General features: G+C 36.7%; 1 protein-coding gene across 1 annotated transcript in view; it reads right to left on the reverse strand.

The window, feature by feature from the left end:
* The window catches only part of THEMIS (thymocyte selection associated), a 201,402-nt gene continuing 178,446 nt past the window's right edge, over nucleotides 1-22,956 (reverse strand). The window contains exons 5-6 of the mRNA XM_023230754.2: nucleotides 11,243-11,378; nucleotides 1-1,819 (exon numbers count right to left, since the gene is read on the reverse strand). Of these exons, the coding sequence (XP_023086522.1) occupies nucleotides 1,788-1,819; nucleotides 11,243-11,378 (168 nt within the window). The 3' untranslated portion in view covers nucleotides 1-1,787. The remainder of the gene's footprint in view (nucleotides 1,820-11,242; nucleotides 11,379-22,956) is intronic.

Here is a 22,956-nt window from a genome sequence, read left to right on the forward strand (position 1 = left end):
TAAAAATTAGGAAATTTATTTTCAACCTTCCCAAATCTCTAATAAGTGAGCATGAAGTTTATTATACTTTTCAATATCAAGACAACTGGAAACGCAGTATGTGAAAGGGCTTATATTTAGAAATGTTATACATGATTTCCATTAGAAAGCCCTTGATAATTTACGACCAAAGGAAGATATGCATTCTCTTAATTTTCTAATCAAAGAATGGTACTTACTAAAAGTACAAATTTAATCGTTCTCATATTCCAAATGAAAATATTAATTATTCAGTATTACTCGAAAAATAACAAATTATATGAGTCTAAAATTACCTGTTTTGCAGTTTGCCAAGGTTGTTAGGTTAAGATTCGCTGTGGCCTTCAATAACCAAATGTGGGGCTTAGAAAAGTTTCTGCTCTAATCTGCACAAACAGGCAAAATAAATAAAAGTAAAACTATCCCATAAAAGTTTAGACATTGTAGATAAGAAATGATGTTACCACAATCAAATCACTAAGCAATATTTAGGACATTAGAAATCAGGATTAATTGTCACTTAGAAAAAAAGTAAGGTAAAGTGAGCTTAATCAGAATATAAACATTGAAAAAAACTCTAATTTTTTTTTGTTCAAAAGCTGACTCACAATTTATTGTCTTCAGAAACACTTTGGTACAAAATCAACAAATTTCTCCAAGTAACATAAAATAATTATGAGATAAGATGTTAGCTAACAGATTTTGTACAGAGTATGATCTATGGATGAAGTTCAAGCATTACTATTAAATTCCTGTGTAACATTAACCAGATAGCCTGTCTCTTCATTTTGTTAGAGGAAAAATAATATTGCTCCTGTATACCTAATACATAATAAGATAAATTATCAAAATGTGAGAGCTCTTAAAATAATTTTTATAGATGATGCAACTATAAGAGCATCATTCTAATGTACACTAATTAAGAATCACTTTGGTTTATTGTCAGCCAAATTTATTATATCTCATTACAATTTTATTGCCTTCTTCTTTACATCAAATATTATGATTAACTAGATACTTTTCCTACAATCCTAAGAAACATTCATCTAAAGAATTGTGTGGTGTACAGTACATAAAATACTAAGGCATCTTCTCAGAAATCCGGTGAAATTTCAGTCATGAACTTGTTGTTGAGTCGTAGAAGAGGTTATGGAAAACTCCTATGACTCTCAATGTCTTTGGCTGTTGGAATTCAAACATATTTATTACAAAGTGTATTTTGTAAATACACTGAATGTGAAGTCAAACTCTCTTCCACCCTTGATAGGTAGGGATCCCAGTTCCAAGGGATTTGGATAAGAAACCTGGACATTTTAAATCACTCACATATAATTATTTTTCTGTAAGTTAGTCTTGTTAGGAATGATGATAGCACTAAAAAAATGGCAAAACGAATTCTGGGAAAAAAAGAAAATATTTGGTGAGCTTTTATCCTATTTCAGACTGGTTTTACTCAGAAACTGAAATACAAAATTATTTCTCAATTACTTAGTTGTTGGTAGTAGAAATAAGAACCTGATATGTCCTAAAGAACAACAGAACAATACATACAGATTTAGACACAACAGAATAGACTATACGAATTTTATATCTTAGGTTTCTCTAAGTTTTATCTGTTAAAAGTTTTAAGGTTGTTCTCTCCTTTGCAGCGATGAGTCAAGTTTCTTCTGGAGTCCATTGGGGAATATTTGTTTTTCAGCTAGAAGGCTAGCTTCTTTTTTCCCTCCAACATTTATGTTTGTTGCCTAAGTGGCTTCTGTCACATCTTGTTATTTTTGATGTTTTTCATTCTTGAATGTTTCTATAAATAAAAAAATAAGAAGCGTTTATCAGAAAAATATATTGAAAATAACCAGAAAGGAAACTGCCTGCTTTCAAATACTGTTGACACTCACATGCATGTACGGTTTTTGAGAAATGGTTGGAAGCAAAGCAGAAAGAGCCAACAAAATAAAAACACAAACAAACAGAAAAAGTAAGCTCTTCACTCTTCAGAAACAAGGTAGATACTTGTATGAGGTAGGAGATAATAGCTTAGAGGTATAAAGTGTTTTTCCATGGACAAAATGCTTTTCTTTGCCTTTCAGTTCATCCTTATAACAGCTCTATCATATGGGTAATGTAAGGTAGAAAACTGAGACCTCAGTGAAGTTGAGACCTCCCCAGCAATCACACAGCTAGTAAGAAGATGAAGCTGATTATGTCTAAAAACGTCTGTTTCCAGATTCAACAGTCTTTGGCTGTGGCACTACGCCTACAGAATAGAATGCAAGTATAGTGGAGTTCTAAGAACTACAGAGGAGGAAAAGGGTGCCTAATAATTGTTAGACTGAAGAAAAATCAACAGGCTTCCAGCATAAGTTGTACTATCCAAAGTTCCTAGTTAACATACACACAGACCTGGCATTAACACAAAATCATGTCAGACTCTCAAATAAAGCAAGCTACGCTATGAATAGGAATTGTACCTGTCTTCCGGTAAGACACTTTATTCCTTTTTACTATGGCTTTATGGAGAATGATGGATGGGTGATTAAAGGAAGACCTAAAAGTAAGCACTACAACAAGTGGTCAAGAGGAAGAGAAAACCAGAAATCTCTGTGACCCTCCCCTGCCTCTATTGTACTAGAGGTTAGTTAAGTGCTAGTTGCCCGGACCTGTAGAGAAAGTCTCTGGTCTTTGTTGGTCTTCCTTCTGAGCACTCAATAACCTATAATTTCCTCCCTCCCTGCCTCCCTCCCTCCCTCCCTCTTTTTCTCCTTCCTTCCTTCCTTCCTTCCTTTCCTTCCTTCCTTCCTTCCTTCCTTCCTTCCTTCCTTCCTTCCTTCCTTTCCTTTCATTTGTTTTCCTTCCCTTCTTCCCCTCTCCCACTTTCCCTCTCTTCTTTCTTTCTTCCTGCTTCCTCTCTTCTTTTCTTCTTTGAATTATTTTTCTGTCACACTAGCTATATAACCTAAAGTAATTTACCAAACCTTTATATGTCTCATTTTCTCATTTTCTTAAGGAGAAGGAGAAGGGGGATAATAATGCCCATTGAATGGAATAGTTGCAAAGATAGAATATGCCAATAAATGTAAAAAGACTAAAATGATCTCACCAACTCTTAGTGATTTTCATGATGTGTGTGAAACACAGAAACAAAATATGCAGTTTCGTGGCTCCTGAGGAGGTCACAGACTAATTGAGAAAGAAGAAACGTAATGTCAAAGGAGAAGGAAGAGGAATTTCTCCACATACCATGTTAATTCTCCTAATGGTCTGAATTTACTTTCCTCTGTCAACATTCCCATCAGTACTAACTGGGACTGGGAGCTGGAGTGGTCAGTGGGTTGATGCAGAAGGGAACCTGGACTGCATGCTCTCCTAGATTTCCTTCCCTCTCCTCATGATCCACTGTCCTCAATGGCTGCCTTTAAATTTTTAGATCTTTCTTATATGACAAACAGTAATAAAACCACACACTGCAGAATATACATTTTAGATATAAGAACACAAGATTTTTAGGCAATATGCCCAGATTTAATTCCCACTTCTATCATTTACTATCTTTGTGACTTTATCTATAAAAAGGAATAACAGCAATATTTCTTCCTTGCAGTGTTGCTTTTCTTAGGGAGCAGGGGGATGGGATGAAGGAAAATGAAGTAAATGAATTGTAGTACAGAGAATTGGAATCTGAAGACCTAGGTCTGATTCCTGAGTCTACAACTTAACTGGTTGTGTGTCTTGAGGACTCTCTGAATTCCATTTCCTTATCAGTGAATACGTTTTCATTATAATAACTGAATCAGCTGGGCGCGGTGGCTCACGCTTGTAATCCCAGCACTTTGGGAGGCCGAGGCGGGCGGATCACGAGGTCAGGAGATCGAGACCATCCTGGCTAACACTGTGAAACCCTGTCTCTACTAAAAATACAAAAATTAGCTGGGTGTGGTGGCATGCACCTTTGATCCCAACTACTCAGGAGGCTGAGGCAGGAGAATGGAGTGAACCCGGCAGGTGGAGCTTGCGGTGAGCCGAGATTGCGCTGGGTGAGGCATATAAAGGTTATAAGCAAAATAAAGTTAAAAGCATAAAATTACATGGGTAATTATTGGAATAAGAAGGTTAAAGTGAAAGAAAATTTCAATTTCCTCATATTTTGGAAGAATCAAGCTGAAGTATGTTTAAAAGTAATTTACATTATCTTATAAACCTGATGTTTCCTAAAGTATTAGTTTGAAAGAAAGCTATTCCCTTTTCACTTTTCTTTTGAGTGCTGTACCCTGAAATTGCTCAATGTGATGGTGAACACTCAAACCTGCCATGAACCATCTTTCTCTTTTAGGATGCAACTTGATCTTGGAGTCTCTTCTGAACAGTTTCAACTGGATTTTCATTCATGTTTTCATATTTCTACCCACAATTAACTTCCCTTTCCTTAGTATCTTTTGTAATCAAATTGTGGGCTGAGACTGAACAAACAAATAATACAAGTTAATAGCTGCTTTATTTCCCCTCTCATTTGAAGTGATTGAGTATTGCATCATGTTTCAGAGGTAAGTCTTCTATTTGTACTCCTGGCAACTGTTTTTGAATACAGAAAAAGAATCCACACATAATCTGTCAAGCACAAGGTAGGAGTCTGGGGTTCATTTCTGTATTCAAGAAATACTTACTGTGAACCTCTTATGAGCCAGACACTTTCCTATAACCTGAGGATAGAGAAAACTGATAAAAACCCCTGCCTTCGTAGTGACCTTATGTGGAGTAGGTGACCAATAACCAAAATAAAAAGGACACTGCAAAACATGTTAGAGAGCATAAAGGAGGCAGATAGTGCAGACAGGAGGGTTATAGTTTTAAAATAACGTGATCACCAAGAAGGTAACCGTTGAATAAAGACCAAAAGGAAGTGAATCTGAAAGCCACATGGATCTCTGGGGAAAGATTATGCCATTTAGATAAAATAGTCTGTGACAGCCCGGAGGATGGAGCTCTCCTAGGGTTTTTGAGAAGCAGCTATGAGGCCAACATATCCAGAGTAGTGAGAAAGGAGAAGTAGAGAGGGCACTGGAAGATATTGAGGGAGGAGTTACACAATCTGACTTAAGATTATTATACTTTGGCTGTTGTGTTGGGAATGGACACTATGGGCCACGTGCAGGAGCAAATAGACTAGTTAGAAAACAAGTGCAAGAATCCGGATGAGAGACAGTGGTTGATAGCAGCAGATAGTTTAGACTTGGTTGGTAGCATTAGCCATGGAAAACAAAAATGAGCATATTCTAGATGTTGTTTGAAGAAAAAGCCAACCAGACTTTCTGGTAGAGTGGGTGTGATAAGTGAGAAGAAGTGAAGGTTGTTCACAATTCTTCTAGTGCATTATTTTTCAAAATGTGATCCATAGAACCCCTACAGCAGACTCACCTGAGATACATTGAAATTCATCCCCGTGGTATACCTGAATTATACTTTTTCTCTAAAGGGCTAGACAGTAAATATCTGTTACCATTACTTGACCATGCCGATAGAGCACTAAAGCAGTCATAGACAATGTTTAAATAAATGTAGATGTGTTCCAATAAAACTTTATTCATAGACATTAAAATTTGAATTTTATAAAATTTTTACATGTCAAAAATATTATTTTTAAATATTCTTTAACATTTGAAAATGAAAAATTAGGCTGGGCGCGGTGGCTCAAGTCTGTAATCCCAGCACTTTGGGAGGCCGAGGCGGGCAGATCACGAGGTCAGGAGATCGAGACCATCCTGGCTAACACAGTGAAACCCCGTCTCTACTAAAAATACAAAAATCTAGCCAGGCGAGGTGGCGAGCGTCTGTAGTCCCAGCTACTCCGGAAGCTGAGGCAGGAGAATGGCGTAAACCCAGGAGGTGGAGCTTGCAGTGAGCTGAGATCCGGCCACTGTACTCCAGCCTGGGTGGCAAAGCGAGGCTCCGTCTCAAAAAAAAAAAAAAAAAAAGAAAATGAAACATTAAACATTCCTGGCTCCCCAGCCATAAAAATCAGGCAATGGGACCTATTAATATTTTACCCATAGGCCATGATGCTTTTCCAACTCTGCTCTAGAGAATAGATCCCAAGAATATATATTTTTAGCATACACATTAAGCGACATTTTAAAACACAAGAAATCCCGTGTAAGATAAGTATTTTTATTCTAATTTTAAAGATAAGAAAACAAAATCACAAACAAATGTGACATCCTTTGAATTAGAGCTTAGTCTTGGGTCTGTCTCATTGCAAAACTTGCACTTTCTACCATCCCCCAGCACCTCGTGGAATAATTTCCCAGGGGTTAATATTTCTGTTCAACCATAGATGGAGCACAGAGCAGAGTAAAAAGAAAACAAAAAGATTGCTTTGCCTAGAGAACTGTTTTTCCCTCTCAATATGGTACACGGTTTTGTTTTATAATTAGCATTCTGCTGATGAGATCTCCCATTGGTGAAGGTTTACGAGTAAGATTTCCATGAAAAGCAAGCACTGCAGGAAATAAATTAATCTCTAGGGAAGAAGAGGGGTGAGGTTGTCAGTGCTCACACAACTTCCTAATAGGAAATGATATTTCAGAATTGTCCAAAGAATGAAATGGCTATGGGTTGTCCTTGCAGCACATTCTTAAACATTTAAATCGTCTGAGAAGAGGGAGATAGGTTGCTATAAAATGAAGAGCAATCTTATAACATTTTTCTTTAGGGTGTCAGTATTTCCAAACTAAAATAGCCTTATCTAGAAATGTAAAATAAATTCTACTAATATCATTATTTTGTTTATATTATTAAAAATCTGCATTGATGTTAAATATAAAGATGAAGGGACAGATTTTTAAATCATTGGTTGAAAATCATACAATATTTTAAATAACAGATTTTCTAGACTTTGGAATAAAAATAATTTTTGCACTTAAAACACTACTTAGAATAAAACTGAATTATTGAGGTGTTTCTTCTTTAAAATTAAGAGACAACAATATGTTTTATGATCTAAACTACATACCTCTTGATCCCATATAATCAGTCTTTCAATTAAGGTCTTTAATATAGAACCCCCAACTTGTCTAATCCTCAAAATAGTCCTGATAGGAAACTACTTATGTTTTATTTTCCATGATACAAATAGGATCTGAAGTTTATGTTAAGCATTTAGGTTAAACTAAAGCTATAGAATCATTCTTTATTCTGTAGCTTCGACCTTGGCCTAAGTGGAGAGCTTTCCCAGGGAGTTTGTTTTTTTCTGACCTGTTTAAATTCCCAAATTAAGTAGGATCTTAGATGTGGTGAATTACCTGTATGTGAGTCTCACTTAGAGATAAGACCATTTGAGTCCAACAATTTCAATGCTCTAACTCAGAGTAAGCCATAGGATCACAGGCTTTCAGAACTGATAGGGCCTACAGATTATCTGGTATACCCACTATTTTGATGGAGAAAGTCAAGCTCAGAGAAATGCAATGGCTTCTGAAAGGCTATGCATCCAGGTTGTGGTAGAACTGGGACTCAAACTGGGAGTGCCTGGGTTTCATTTCCTAGCCCAGGGTTTGTCTTACTACCTGACTGGTCTAATTTATGAAGGACAAACAGTAGCACAGATTTAGTCTAAAGTTGTAGGGAAAATTCAAAGACCACAGTCGAAGTTACAAAAGGAAGAAAATCGCATTAGAAAATAAGGATCAGGAGAGTGTAACATTTGCTTATTAGAAAACATTTATGTTTCTGTAGGGCAAAAACAAATAAGCATATTTAAAAGGTCATTCTTCCTGGCAATGATTTGAGTTTCTAGAGAGACATAAGGAGGAAAAAGGAAAATGGCCCCCTGTTTAGCCGGGAAGATAACCGGAAGCAATGGCAGCAATTAATGAGTGACCCACATAATAATCAGATCCTCCTCAGAACTGAATAATCATCCTCTTGTACCAAATGGCTGTGCCCTTGGCTGAAAAAAGCCACATTGCCCATAACCACAGACTCTCCTCAGGGACAGCTGCATCCAATGATTGTATGATGCAGGGGGTATAAAAGTCTGTTTCCCACCCGCTAATTCAGGACAACCCTGAAGAATCATGCCAACTCCAGAGCTCCCTATGGGATCAGTTGAGGTCTTTGTTGTGACTGTATCATGATTCAATTTTTCCCTCTGCCCAGATCTGCTTCTGGGACTCTGCCTCAAGTGCTGTTCCTGAGAGCACTTCCCAACCAACTTTCCACATGTAAATCAGCCCAGGGAACTGGATGCAGCAAATAGTACAATGAAAACATTTCCACTTAACACGTGTTATTACTAAAAATAGACCTTAAGCTGAATAAACATTGAAGCCCTGTGCTCCTCCTTGGCTATTGTTGCTGAGATAAGATGGGGAAAGAGTCCATTAGGGAGAATCAGGGCATCCGTGTCTCTACACAATTGGAGTGTTTCTTTTACTGTGAGGAATCAGTGACATTATCAAAGAGGGTTTCTCATTCCCTCCAATGTTCATAGCATTACAAAGGCCATAACATCTCCAAGAGCATACTGTCCTCAAAGGCAAAAAATGCAGACAGAAACTCAGAGACTAAAAGATCCATAACATCAAGTGGCCACAGCCAGCAATTTACAGAGCATATCATAGGAAAACAAAGTTTTCCTTAGCAATCAATTCATAAAGATTCAGTAGTTAATTATTATAGCTTGACTTCATTGTAGTTTACTATGTACTATACTTTTACCTATTTGATCTAATATAATCTTCAAAAAAAAAAAAAAAAGCCCATGGTATAGCACTACTAGTAACTCAATTTTACAAATAAAGGAATAGTCTTAAATAACGAATTGCTCATGGTACATAGCTACCTAATGGGGAAACCAAAATGTAAACTCAGAAATCTCAGTTCAGCCTCTAAAGGTCTGTGCTTTATCATTCTATCACTTAATCATCCTACTTTCAGATAACATATTTTAGTAATTTATGGATAAAACAACATGTAGAATTAATAACAATGTTCTTAAAATAAGTCATGGGCATTACTAAGCAACCAGAGTGAATCAAGGACCCACAGAACAAGGTCATCTAGAATCTGGTGAAATGTTTTCATCAATTTCTTAGTGAAGACGTCAGTGGCTGGCAGCACTGTTCCTAAGTGAGGATTTACTGTACTCTTAGCTGAAATAGAGTCTTATTACATAATTCGTGTTTAGTCATTCACAGCAAAGTTTTAGTTGTTGACATTGAATACCAAGATAAATAATTTCCTTAGTACAATTATTAGATACATATTTGAAAAGGTTCCACCCCATTTAACTGAAAGAATTAGGTCTGGGTATCCCAAAAGAGCAACACTAGAAAAGCAAAGCAGCACCCCTATCTTAATTAGGGGTTTTTTTTTTAAGTCTGTGATATGCTACAAAGTCTCTGCAACTGTTACTCTCATCAAAGATAATTTAGGAAATGACTGACTTATGTCTAAGCATTAGAAAGAGGAGAAAGCTCAGAAAAGGCCTAATCTACCCATCCTGAACTCAAAGAAGGCTACTACATATTCCATAAGCTATCCATGTGAAGTATGGTAAATGTTAAGTATGGCTCCAATGAGTCTGTTTTTTTGGAAATGAAGAACATATACTATATGATATAAGATAAAAATAAAGTTTAAAAAATTATATTTTTGCTCTACTCTACTTTTGTATTTTTATATATAGAATTATCACACAATTATAATCCATAAGGAAGAAAGACTGTAATTATTGCAATTACAAATGGGAAAGCAAATAAAAATATTGCCAAGATGTTCATACTGGGTAATTTCTAAATAAATGGATGTTAAAATCAAATTTATCTAGGAAAGGAGATTCCATTTTACTCTCTTGAATGAAGTTAGGGAGTCTCACTTGCCTAGAACCACTGCTTTAATTCCAGGTCATTTTTGTCCCTAAAATCATCACTTACAAGTAATATGTTCAAAGCTGGTGCTGCTCTGGTCTGTAACATACGCTGTACTACTCACTCAGGGCACAAAGCTGGGACTACTGCTGTACCATCCCAGAAAGACTCACATACAAGAGAAGATTAGATAACGTTTCCCTCTGATTGAAACAAAAACTTTGATCTCAGGAATTGTGTTATCTGGTACTTTTTAAAATCCACAATCTTAAAGAAAAAAAAAAAAAAAACAGGTTCCAATGAATTAATAATGGCTTGAGACTCAATGCGCTGCAGCAATTTTCACTGCAGTGGTTGTTTCTTTTATAGTCACACTTGATTAGTATTAGAAATATGGAGGAATTGCAATATGCATGGTTTTCAAAGCCCTTTACAAAATTTCATTTTTCTCACTAGGAGAGAGTCAATGAAAAGGTAATAAGAAAAGCTCTCTGGGACGTTTTTATAGGAGTGTCAGAAGCCAGTAAGCTAACTACATGAAAGAACCCAGATCGTGCAGACAGCGTTTGGAGCAGAAACACTTCAGAGACTTTATATCTAGTATTTTGACTTTTACATGTCCTTGGAGAAGAAAGTGTGCTAGCTACAAAACCAAATAAGGATGAGAAAGGAGGAAACCGTATGCTTAAGAATAATTACAGTTTCAATTTTCATATGAAATACATGTGAAGTTTCAAAGATAAAGTGTAATAGAAATTGAGGGGGTTTGGTGTGTCTAAAATATTGGCAAGAAACAAACTTCTTATTTCCCTTGCTAGCTCATCCCAAATTTCCGCCATATGGAAGTTAGTATGAGTAGCTTAATTGAATGCTATCAACTCCTCCACAAGTCCATTTGCTTTTGTTTTGCACTCAGTGGAGATGAAAAATTTCAGATCACCATCTCTATAAACTGAACCATCATAATTCAAGCTTGCATTCAATGACTTATCTGACACTTCTTTAATTTTAAAATATCTCAATTATTTTAACCTCTTTTCAAGACAGTAATTCTTCTTTTTCATTGTTCTTGGAAAAATATCAAAATATTATTATCAAAAAAGTACAAGCAATCGGCCATGAAAACCATATATGAGGTGAAAAATCTAATAATGGAAAACAATAAACATGACTATTATTATTGTGAGTGTTCAACATCATGCTTCACATAAAACTTACTTCCAACATGATCTGCAGAGCAGGGTGATCACTTTGGCTGAGTCATATATTCCAAACAAAATAACAGTAAGAATCTGTCCATTGCACCTTTGTCATGTGGACAGTCAAACTACCGTGGTTTAACTGACCTACAGTCACATCAGTACCTGCTACTGCCGTGGCCCCACGGTTGCTCCTCTCTTTCTCTTCATCCACCAAATCATTCTGACTACCAACCGGTACTTTCGAATCCAGGCCAGCTTGATTTGGGTGAAGTTTCTTGGTTATGTCTACGTGATGACGCTGAAATGACACAGGTCAGAGTGACTGATTTCACAAGTAAATTATCAGTCGAAAATAAATGCTTCGCAGAAATATGAAATATTTATCACATGGCAATTCATTTCTGTATGTCTGAAACAGAACATTTGACATGTCAAAGCAAGTTACAAATTATATGTTCATCAATATATTTTGGAAATCGAGGTGTACAATTTTTGAAGCAATCTAAGTAACTAGAATAAGAAATAATTTTAGGCATAGAAAACCATCTTCAAAGACCATTTGTGTATATCACTTTCTTCTTGTGACGCTTATAAAATATTTTTCATTTAGAACATTTTTATTTAGTTTTTATTCTTATAGTTAACTAATCCAGCACTTCATTATATATTACATAATTTCATATTATATGATCAAAAGCAGACTTCATTTATGTATCATCGTACTCTTTATATAAAACAAATCATAACATCTACTATAAATTAACCGACATTTTTTATCAGCATTATGCAAATTTGACAAAGCTCCTCTAGTCAATTTCAGAGTAATAATTCATCATAACAATGAATTATTAAAGCACCGCATCAATGGTCCCTATAACTCATCTCACATGTAAGAGATGTCACAGCATTTGACATTATACTGACACACTGTATGCTTCAAAAGAATCATCAGATGGGAACAAAAAGTGAAGACTTCAATTGGAAATTAAACTTCCAGCACTTAATTAATTCATACCCAAGTCCAAACTGGAAGTTTATCAATTTGAATAAGATTAGAGAATATGTGAAGATTGTTAGAGTCAATATTATCTCATCAATTATGGCCATTCAGACTATCCATGTTGACTCACTAAAGGATAGTATAATGGACACCTTTCCTGTAAAGTTTCTCCTATAGACCGTATATTGCATGAAATTCATTGAAAGCTTGATTTTATAAAATCAGCCACTCTTAAAGCTTGAGAAAGGCCAATAAGGAAATTAGGCTTTAGAATGATTAAATAATTCACTTGAGTTAACAAAATGAACAGTGCTGAGCCTTATGATATGAATCCTGAACCCTGGACAGTGTTCTTCATGATTGATTTCTTGAGATTTTTAATGCAGTGGACTGGATGCCCAGGTAGCCCCTACTCTTTACTCCTCTCTATATCCATGTCCTTTCTACAGAATTTTGCAGTGCCCTCCTATTCTGACTTTTGGCCTATTAATGTGGCTTCTTCTGGCCCAACAGGATATTGACACAGAGGCTTGAAGGAGGCTTGCACAATTGTTTTTGCTCATTCCTTAACTTCCACTATGCCATGAGACTATGCCAAGACTAGCTGGCCACAGATTGAACATGAGATAGACAGAGTTAGGTCACCCCAGTTGTCCAAGCTGAAGCAAACAACAGCCAGAGGAGCCCCAGACATTTGGCTGAAACCAGTCTAGATCATCTGAGACCAGCTCAAGTCAGCTGAATTCCACGTCTTCATGAGCAAAATGAATGTGATTTTGGTTGTATGCCATTATGTTTTTCTGGTGGTTATGCAGCATTGTATGCTGATAGACAACTGGTACATTCAACCACCATCTATCTATAGTATCCCAGATAATGGATGTGGTATGAGAATACAAACATAACATGACATTCTCTCAGACTCCAAATTATTAAAACACAATTTCTTACATTGTTTATGCAGATAATTAAAATAGAGTGTGGTAAGTCATTTGCAGATATTTCTCAAATTGCTTTTCTAATGGCAAAGGAAGGGATCCTAGCGATACTACAAAAGACAGCTCACAAGATCAGTTTGGATGTTGGTATTGACTAGAACTAAACCACCCCGCTTGTTTATTTTTAGCTCCTCCACAGCCCACAAAAACATAAGTCCATCACTGTAATTTTTAAAATTTGTTGTCAGGCCTCTATTATCACGTAGTTTTTGGAAAGAAACAGATTTCAGTATCCAACTACTTTCCTGATTCTGAATTACACACCTTTGAAAAGTATATTATTATTTCAAGTTATGACATGAGTATTAAATCATAGTTTCTCAAAACTGAGCGATGCAATAGATTAAAGAAGGAATAAGCTTCATGTTTGTTCATACCAAATTCAATTGAAAATATTAAAACACTGAGGGAAAGTTAAGAATTCATGCAAGTTACGTATATTCTAATATATTCCAGACTGAAAATAAAAGAAATGCTGAGCTTATTTACTCATGAAAGGATTTTTGTGAAAGTCTGAGAGAGAAAATAACCCCTTGATCAGCATAGGTTCTGAATTGTAAAGGTCCTGTGCTTCCTGGTGCAAACCTCTGGCAGACTGGACATTTTATAAACATATTAGTGTTTCAGTAATTAAGAGCCTCATTTTCCAAGAAACAGTTCCCATAGTGGAGTCTCTTCTTAAGTAAGCCCTGTCAAATTTTCCAACTTCTCTTTTACATTACATATTATAGCCAAGCTGCTGTTCCCAGGTCCTAACGTAAAGGGAGGTAGGTGTCTCTGAAGTTATTGACCCTGCCACACTCCCTCTTCCTTGTTTACTTAGCCCCTCCATCTAGCTCCCTGGGTCCGCACATTATACCCTGGCATCTCTTTTCTGCTACAATAAAATTCCTACAGTGTTTCATTCTTTTTTTTTTTTTTTTTTTTTTGAGACGGAGTCTGGCTCTGTGGCCCAGGCTGGAGTGCAGTGGCATGATCTCGGCTCACTGCAAGCTCCGCCTCCCGGGTTCAGGCCATTCTCCTGCCTCAGCCTCCCGTGTAGCTGGTACTACAGGCGCCTGCCACCGCACTCGGCTAATTTTTTGTATTTTTTTAGTAGAGACGGGGTTTCACCGTGTTAGCCAGGATGGCCTCGATCTCCTGACCTTGTGATCCTCCTGTCTCAGCCTCCCAAAGTGCTGGGATTACAGGCGTGAGCCACCACACCCGGCCACCAGTGTTTCATTCTTAATTACCCAACTGCCCTCCGCTAACCCTCAATTCTCTCTTCCCCCTCCCCTTTCTTATCTCTCAAATTCTTCCACCATGCCTTGATAACTTTGCTTCATGGTTTGAAAACTTCACTACATATTCAACTTCTTTTCTGAACATTGTCTCTACCTTCTTACCCTGACTAAAATCTCATTCTTCTTTGAAGACACCACTTCCTCTGTGAATGATACCGGCTGCTTATTCTTCCTCATCCCCATTACCCTTAAGTGGAGGATCCCCTTCCCTGAGTGTTGTCCATTGCACCTTACCTCCTTGCAAATGTGCCTGCTGCTTTGATATTCCTGTCGTCTAGCTATGCGCCATCTCTCTTCTTGTTGGTATCATCTATCTACTAATCTCTATGCATCTTTCAAAAGAAGTCTTTGGCACCTGGACTGTTGTCCAGCATCTGATGTAGCCTCAGCATCGCCATGATCTTGGACAATATCCACATCTACATAAACATTCTATCTTATTCATCCCTGGATTTCCTTATTACAAATGAACTTCTTATTTTTTCTAACTCATGCTTTCAGTCCCAAGATCACATTTGAAGTGTATCATCAGCTGAAATGTTTCCACCTCCAATATTAAGTATATTCCTCTTTCACTCCTTCTCCTATCCTCAAGTTTATTCCCTCCACTCTAGCCAAATCGCCTTCTCCAAGACTGCTTTTTCCACAATTTCTGCCAAGGCTATTCGTGGACTTCACTGGGATCTGAGATCCACTAATCCCTTTACTTTCTCTATATCCATCACCCCCTTGCTCTTTTTCCTTTCTTCTCTACCCAGCATCCATTTCTGTTCAGAAACTTCAATCTGGCCAATAACCAGCCAGACTTCAACTTGTTTCACCTCTCAGCAGCATCTGACATGTCTGGTCACCTCCTTCTTTTGGCTTCTGATGTTCCTCCTACCATTCTGAGTGCTTATTCTTAGTCTCCTTTGCTGGAATAACCTTCTTTAACCAAACATTGAGTGTCAAGAGGTCTCAAGGTTCTGTTATTCTCCCAGTTTTCTTTTTACCATTCCTAGATAATTTCAGCAATCCTGTGGCTTGATCTACCACCTGTACGTTTATGACTCCAGTGGGGATGTAGAGATTTATGAAATGAGATGAGGTGTAGAGAGGCAGGAGCTTGTATGCCTTAGTAAGCACTCTGGACTCTAATTCTAACATCCTTTCAGGTCCACAATCTCATCACACTTCCTTCCTGTCTGAAGGCTTGGCTATTCTGTTTGCCTAGGACATTCTTAGTAAAATTTCCCCCTTAGTATTACGAAGGCTTGGGTTCCTGCAAGTATCACTCACGGTATAAACCTTAGCCAGTGTCCTATTTTCTAGTCTTTGTGCACCTTGTACTTCTACTGTAATGAAATTTTTATAATTACAATCAAATAATAGCTGTTTTCATGTTTAATGTCTATCTCCCTGGCTAAAATAAAACTCCCTGGAAGTAAAAACTATGCATGCCCTGTTCACTGTCCCGAGCTCTTATCTCAGGGTTTTAAATATAGTAGGCATTAAGTAACTACACATTAAATAAATAGGCAAATTCATGAATAAAACATGACTTAATTTTTATGCCTTTTTCTTTAGCCAGTTATCAATAGCCACTGTATAGCCACACTCCCATGCATAAGCAAGTTTGTGTATATCATCACTCCTAACTTACTGTTCATCATTATATATTGGTAGATAACATGCAATTACATTTTACCTTGTTTTATCTATAAAAAACACATATTCCAAATCGTGTGCTTTTAAATAAACTCATTACTGAAATCATGCAGAACTATATTTATACAGTATCCCATATAGCTCTGAATCAAATTACATTGGTCAACCATCTATGGAAGTTATAAATCTGAGAATTGTTATGTTAGAGAAAGTGAGAATTGAGAACTAAGTATGTAAACACAGCGGCCTCTATTACCCCAGGTGTGAGAATGTGGTCTGACAACAACTGGAGAAATAAAACCCTCTGTCAGGTCCTGCTTCTGTGATGTCAAGTCTTCAACCTGAAGGTTGGGTCCAGAGGAAAATGAGAAAATTAAAATGTCTGCAAAGAATGGAGAGGAACATAGATAACTTTGAAGTGCCGTGCATCAGGCCTCTGTGACCACGCTGTAGTTGTACTTCAAAAATAAGGTTCTGTTTATTCTATGTAATTTCCATTTAACTTGTTATTAGAAATGAATCATTACAATCCTGTCTGCTAATTTGAAATGACTATTAAATCATTTTTATGTATTTCTTGCTTGTAGTTTGCACGTTGTTTTTAATGTTCCTGCTAAAGGTAATGATGCAATTATAAGGTACTGGATATTTGTTTCACAAAGAAAGGAACAAATAAATATTACCGAAAGTTAACCAAGATGTCCATGAAAACAAAAAATGGAAAGAGCTCTTCAAATCTTTCATCTCGTAACTAAGGCCATGCTGTTGAGTAAAATCATACTTTTTCAATGTATTGAGATTCCTAGTTCATGATTGTATTTATTTGTGCCCCTTCTCCCCAAGGGCAAATGGGCATGTTTTTCCTTAGAGAGCTACAAAGGACCTGTCTTAACCAGGGACTATACATCACTCATATTTAAAGCAACATGAAGTATCCTAGATAAAGTACTTTACTTTTTACTTTGTAAAAAAATCAATCCTCTGCTGACTATAAAAAGCAACCTCCCTCTCTGCTTATATAAACACTGCTACTTTCCACTGCCTGTACTTTTTCACTTCAGAAAGTACATTTAAGTGAAGAAATTTCAAGTGATATTTGAGAATAAATCTCTCATTAACTAACTTTCCTCCAGAGAATTAAATTCTACTTAAAATAAGAACAATGGCAATAATTCAGAGACTATACATAAATAAAAGAGAACACAGGTTTGCTAGGGATATGCAAATTATCATTCTAATAAAGCATTCTGTATGTAATCTGTCTCCTACTGTGTATGTGTGTGTGTCTGTGTGTGTGTGTCTCTGTGTGTGTTCTCTTCTGTTTATTACATAGTTGAATCACCATAAATAATTTAGAAGATAATTAAGTGTTTTATATAAAAACTAATTAATTTCTCATTGTGTATTATAAAGGTCCATAATATAATAGAGGTAAATATTTTTTTAAAAAGCAAGAATATAAACTGAAAAATAATCTAAAACTACCATCCATATAGACGGGCATCTCCTTTGGGCAATATTCTGAGGTTTCCTACTATGATTCATATATACTCAAACTGCCCTTTCTGCACAGAATGTCTTCTTTACACCAATTCAAAGAGATCCTTCTGAGCTTGTTCAACCCTATCCCAAAGACATGCTATCTTTTGACCCTTTCCTGTCCCTTGCAGCCTTATGTTGTTTACAGAGGGTTTGCTCAAGCCTGTGTTTGTCAGGCCTTGGTTCATCAGCTCATCAGAAGCTCATTTCCCCTTTTCTGCTCCCCCTGGAGCTTTAGGCTGCAACTTTCCCAGGTGAGATTCCTTGCTGGCATCACTTACCCTCCTTGGCTAGTGCTCCTCCTCCCTGGACCATTCACACCTTCTTATTCAAATGTGACCTTGCTGGCTAGGTCTGGGCTGGCAGTTGGTCAGGAACTTCACCAGCAGTCACAGGTGTTTGCATGTGGCTTGACGCTAAGACATCCTTGGGCCCAGTAGTGGTCAACAAGAAGAACAGACTCTTCCTTCTGTGTTTATTCCAAGTACCTCCGAAAGTCAGACATGTGATAGAGTTGGTATCTACCCTGACCTTTTCTTGGATTGGAGGACAGACAGTAAGCCTACGGAAAAGAAAGATGCCTGAATCTATTTCCCTAGTTGCTCTAATAAGAGAAGACAGCACCCCATCTGAATCCTACAAAAACCTCTTCTCTTGGACTGGCTGGGACCAGACCCAAGAAAAACCACCCTTGCTGTAACTGATTAGAAATCATCTCACATATCATATATCAAGTATCTTACTGTGTCCTCTGGGAAAGAAGTTCTTCATTACTATTAAGATTATTTTATACTTCACTTTCAAGATATGTTTCAAGACTATATCAAGCATTAAAGTAAGAGATTAACAGTACTCATATTTCAGATATAGATTTCACTTGCATCGTCCTCTGTTTTCCCTGATGAAAACTGGGATCTAGGTAATTTTAAATCTAGAAGTCCCACCATCTTGATTTATGTTGATTTAATCACCCTCTTGGAAAAAATCAAATCCTAGTTCATGGATGCGGGAAGAACTCAATATAATCACATACTTTGATTGAAATGAGTTGAAGTATTTTCATCTACAATACTTAGGTGGAGAACCTCTTCACATACTTCCATCAAGCTCAAATCAATGTGCTTCTTGCTACTCTAACATTCTGTGAATTTAGCCAAAGATGAAATGAAGATTTGAAGCAAGGCTTAGCCAACACTTCTTACTTTAAAATGAGATCTGAATAGGCAGCTAATCTGTACAATTATTATTCTTAAGGAGATAAACAAAAATTCCTTCTACCCTCAAAGATGTTAGCCTTGTCACTCCAGATATTGGACAATCATGCAAAAGATTTTGCTATTTTAGAGACTCTGTGGCAAGTCCCTCCTCTTCAAAATGCCAAAGTTGGCTTACTCAAAATGCTGATGTAATGCACACTGGAGCAGCTCTTTGTGTAGCGATAAATCTTCTTCCTTATTTTGTCTTCCTGAAAATTTGGAAGTAATTAATTTGCATGATTATTGTCATAACTTTCAAAGCTCCTATTTTAACGGGAAATCATAACTCTTAGAGTCTGTGAGAATAATCTGTGGCCAAAGGGCAGGAAAATTAATCTTACTTTAAATTATGAAAACAGAAATTACAGTGGAATCAACAATGTGACACATTTTTTGTTAGATGAGATTTTGGTGAAATTAGTTTTGAATTAGTGGACATATGAATAGCATTTGAACAGTGTCCAGCAGGGTGACAGTTGCTGCAGATGGCAGATGGAAACTGTGGTATACTTTGTAATAGGTCTGTCTGTATCTAGGAAAATTATTCTCAACTCATTTCTTAAAAATTACCTTTGAAATCATCTAAGCCTTCTGGGTATTAAAATGCATGTTTTCACATGAGTCTTTTAAAGGTATACGTCCTGGCAATCTGATTTAAAACATTGCTGTATTATTATTTGAGCTAGAAATGATTTTGATGAGTATGACTCATCTCACTGTTTCTTCAAGCCTTCAAATTACTGTATATAAACTATTGAATGGCATTCTTGCTACCAAAGTGTTGCTAAAATACAAAATGTGTGCAGTTGTGAATAGGTGCCCTGCATAGGATGTGGTCCTTGGAGCCTGCTTTCTATCTCCTCAGCTCAACTTAAGCCTGGTAACATTTCTTTGAAATCTCTTCCTATAAAGGCTGCTCTTTCGACCTCCTCTAATTCACAAGCCCTATTTCTGATTCCCCTTTTAAGGCATTGTCTGGCACCACCACCCAACACCTTTTTGAAATTTCTATAGATTCCAGGCATGGCCCTTCATCTTCAGGACCCTTCTCCATTTTGCTCAGAATGGCCTCTAGCTCATGTTCTCCTCTTTGCTCTCCCTCTCCAAACATGACATCAACAGACCTTAATGTTTGCACCACTGTTGAACTTCCTTTTAGCCTTTTTTAGACTCTTGTAAGTACAATCAGAACATGGACCTCATTGTTCATCAGAATATCTCCATCCTCACGATCTTGGATTCTAATACTCTCCTCTGTGCTCTCACTTGCTGCTACTAACACTGTTCTTCCCTCTTGGTCTTTTTTCTGGCGTTGTTTTAGCTTTATTTTTCATCAAAGCAACACATTCACGTTGTAATCAATCAAACAGTGCAGAAGAGTTAGAAGGGAAAGCAAAAGCCTCCTATCCCAACATTTCCAATCCCTCAAAGCAACTTCTTTCTTACTATTTCTGCTTTTTAGTTTTGCTGGAGTCTACATCTGTAACATTTACTTTACACATTGTAACTTATCAGCTTAAATTACTAACTTTCAAATATTAACATAAAAGATAAAGATTTAGTTAATTTATACCAATTCATTCCCTTTCCATTGTTGTATGATCATTCATTCATTCAGCAAGTATATAATGAGCAACAACTATGCAAAGGTATTGGGGATACAGTACTAAGAAAGGAGAGGCAAAGAATTCCCTGCCTTCCTTGTGTTTACATCCTGTGTGTGTGAGTTGGGATTTGGAGTGAGGTGGCAGGGAGGAAGAGCCAATAACAAATACATTCGGAAAATATATAGAATGAGTTCAATGGGAAAAAATGAAACAGAGAAGTGGAGAGATGTAGAGTCTCTCCACTTGTTGCCCTGCCCAATGTAGAGTAGGGCAACAAGGTTGCAATTTTAGATAGTTTGACATTTGAGCAAAGATTTGAATGAGAAGAGCTTTCATTATATTTCAGCAAAGATCTGAACTGAAAATATTTTTTCATTTGATTACATTTGTATCTTCAAATACACTTGAACCCCCTATCACTCTTTCATTTATTTTTACCTATTGACTTCTTCCTTGCCTCACTGTTTCCCTACCCAAGGGGCTTTAAAACCTTCATATTAAAAACTTTCTTACTGTGATTATCAGATATCACATTCTCAATTTCCATTCTACCCCCTTTGCCAATTTCTTCTCTCTCTCTCTCTCACTCATACCCAAAGGTAGCAAGCTCATTGCTGGTTTAAAAGAAAAAAAAACTTGAAATGTTCTATTTGTTTCTGACATGCATTCATGTTACCTGGTGATATGTGGGTCCTCAGTGTTGCTCAGTTTTTTGGAGGATCTCTGCTTCCCTTCCTTTCGAGAGGTCTATGGAAGATATTTCAAGCCTTTTTCTCTTTTATCAAAGTTCACAATGGAAATTCAGCATTCCTCATTTTAGAATGTTACTCAATCACTTAATTCGTTGATATGGTGGCCATCTGAAATCAATGCCCATAGCTCTCCTTCTCTTTCCTTAGAAACAACACTTGATTTCTTCTGTTTCTTACTGACTCACAAAATGTCCAGTCCTTTTTCCAACGTGCATGCCTTCCCCTTGGAATATGACCCTTTCTCTTCCCCTCTTCCCGTGACATACTTAATCAATCATTCTTCCAACCTCTCATATTTTCTGACTCTCCTCCTCCATTGTCTCATTCATTTTTCTGCCAAGCTTTAACAAGAGCAATCCGCTTACTGCTCCTTTTGTTCCCTCTCACTCACTTATCTGGGTATTTACAGAATAGAATCTGGTTTTTGTTCCTACGACTTGACCAACAATACTTTCACCAACCACTTTCTAGTCATAAGTCATAAATCCCAAAGTGCCTTTTCAGACCTTGTGGTTCCTAAGTTTTCTACTGCATATAACTCTGTTAACCAACTCACCGTTTTTTAAAGACATTTTCCCCTCAGTCTCCAGTATTCCATCTCTGGGATCCTTATGCACTCATCTCCTTACTACCTTTTCTCTTCCCTAACAAATTCTAAATTAGTGATCTCTAAACCATTCTGATTGCATGTTATTAATAAAAATTTTAAGTGTAAAACATAAATATGATACATGTATATAAACATAAAGTTATACGCATGTATTTAACATATGTAGTTGTATACATTTGCTGTACTAATATAGTATATGTATTATAAAACAAACTCAAAGTAGAAATTTCAGAGAGGTAAAGTTGAAATAAAATATTTTGTTTAATGCAAATTTTTAAAAAAATATTTAAGGCAAAATTTTATTTCATTTATTAATAATATATTGAGAAAACAATGGAATGGTTTTAATACTTTTTTAAATTTTGATTTAATACTTTATGATACAGCGATTCAATTGTTTGCTTTATAATTAAGTTAATGTACTGAGTTTTCATGGCTGTCACCACTGAAAATGAAGTGCCACAAAGCCATGTGGATCCAAGCAGGAAAAGTATATTGTTAATCACTCTAAGTCATGATGAATATGTTTCAAAATTATCTACCAATTGTGCAAATATTTGTTAAAAATGGCTAATAAAGTTTTATCCACCTTGATGTCAAATTATTTTTAAACCATAAACTGGCTGAGCATGGTGGCTTATGTCTGTAATCCCTGCATTTCGGGAGGTTGAGGCAGGAGAATCACTTCAGGCCAGGAGTTTGAGACAAGCTTGAGCAATATAGTGAGGACCTGTTTCTAATAAATAAATAAAAAGCCAGGAGTAGTGGTGGGTGCCTGCAGTCCCAGCTACTCAGGAAGCTGAGGCCAGAGGATGGCTTTAGTCCAGGAGGTCAAGGCTATAGTGAGCTATGGTTGTGCCACTGCACTCCAGGTGTGGGCAACAGAGAGAGACCCTGTCTCTATAGGAAAGAAAAAGGAAAAGAAAAGAGAGAAAGAGATAAAAGAAAATAAAAAAGAAAAGGAAAGAAAGAAAACAAAAGGAAGGAAAGAAGAAAGGGAGGGAGGGAGAGAAGAAAGAAAGAAAGAATGAACGAGAGAAAGAAAGAAAAAAGAGAGAGATGAAGAGGAAGAAGAGGAAGGAAGGAAGGAAGGAAGGAAGGAAGGAAGGAAGGAAGATTTGAGATAACATATTTAATCATTTAATATTTCTTTTTTTTTTTTTTTTTTTTTTTTTTTTTGG

Source organism: Piliocolobus tephrosceles, chromosome 5, assembly GCF_002776525.5.
Source record: "Piliocolobus tephrosceles isolate RC106 chromosome 5, ASM277652v3, whole genome shotgun sequence".
Taxonomy (NCBI): Eukaryota; Metazoa; Chordata; class Mammalia; order Primates; family Cercopithecidae; genus Piliocolobus; species Piliocolobus tephrosceles.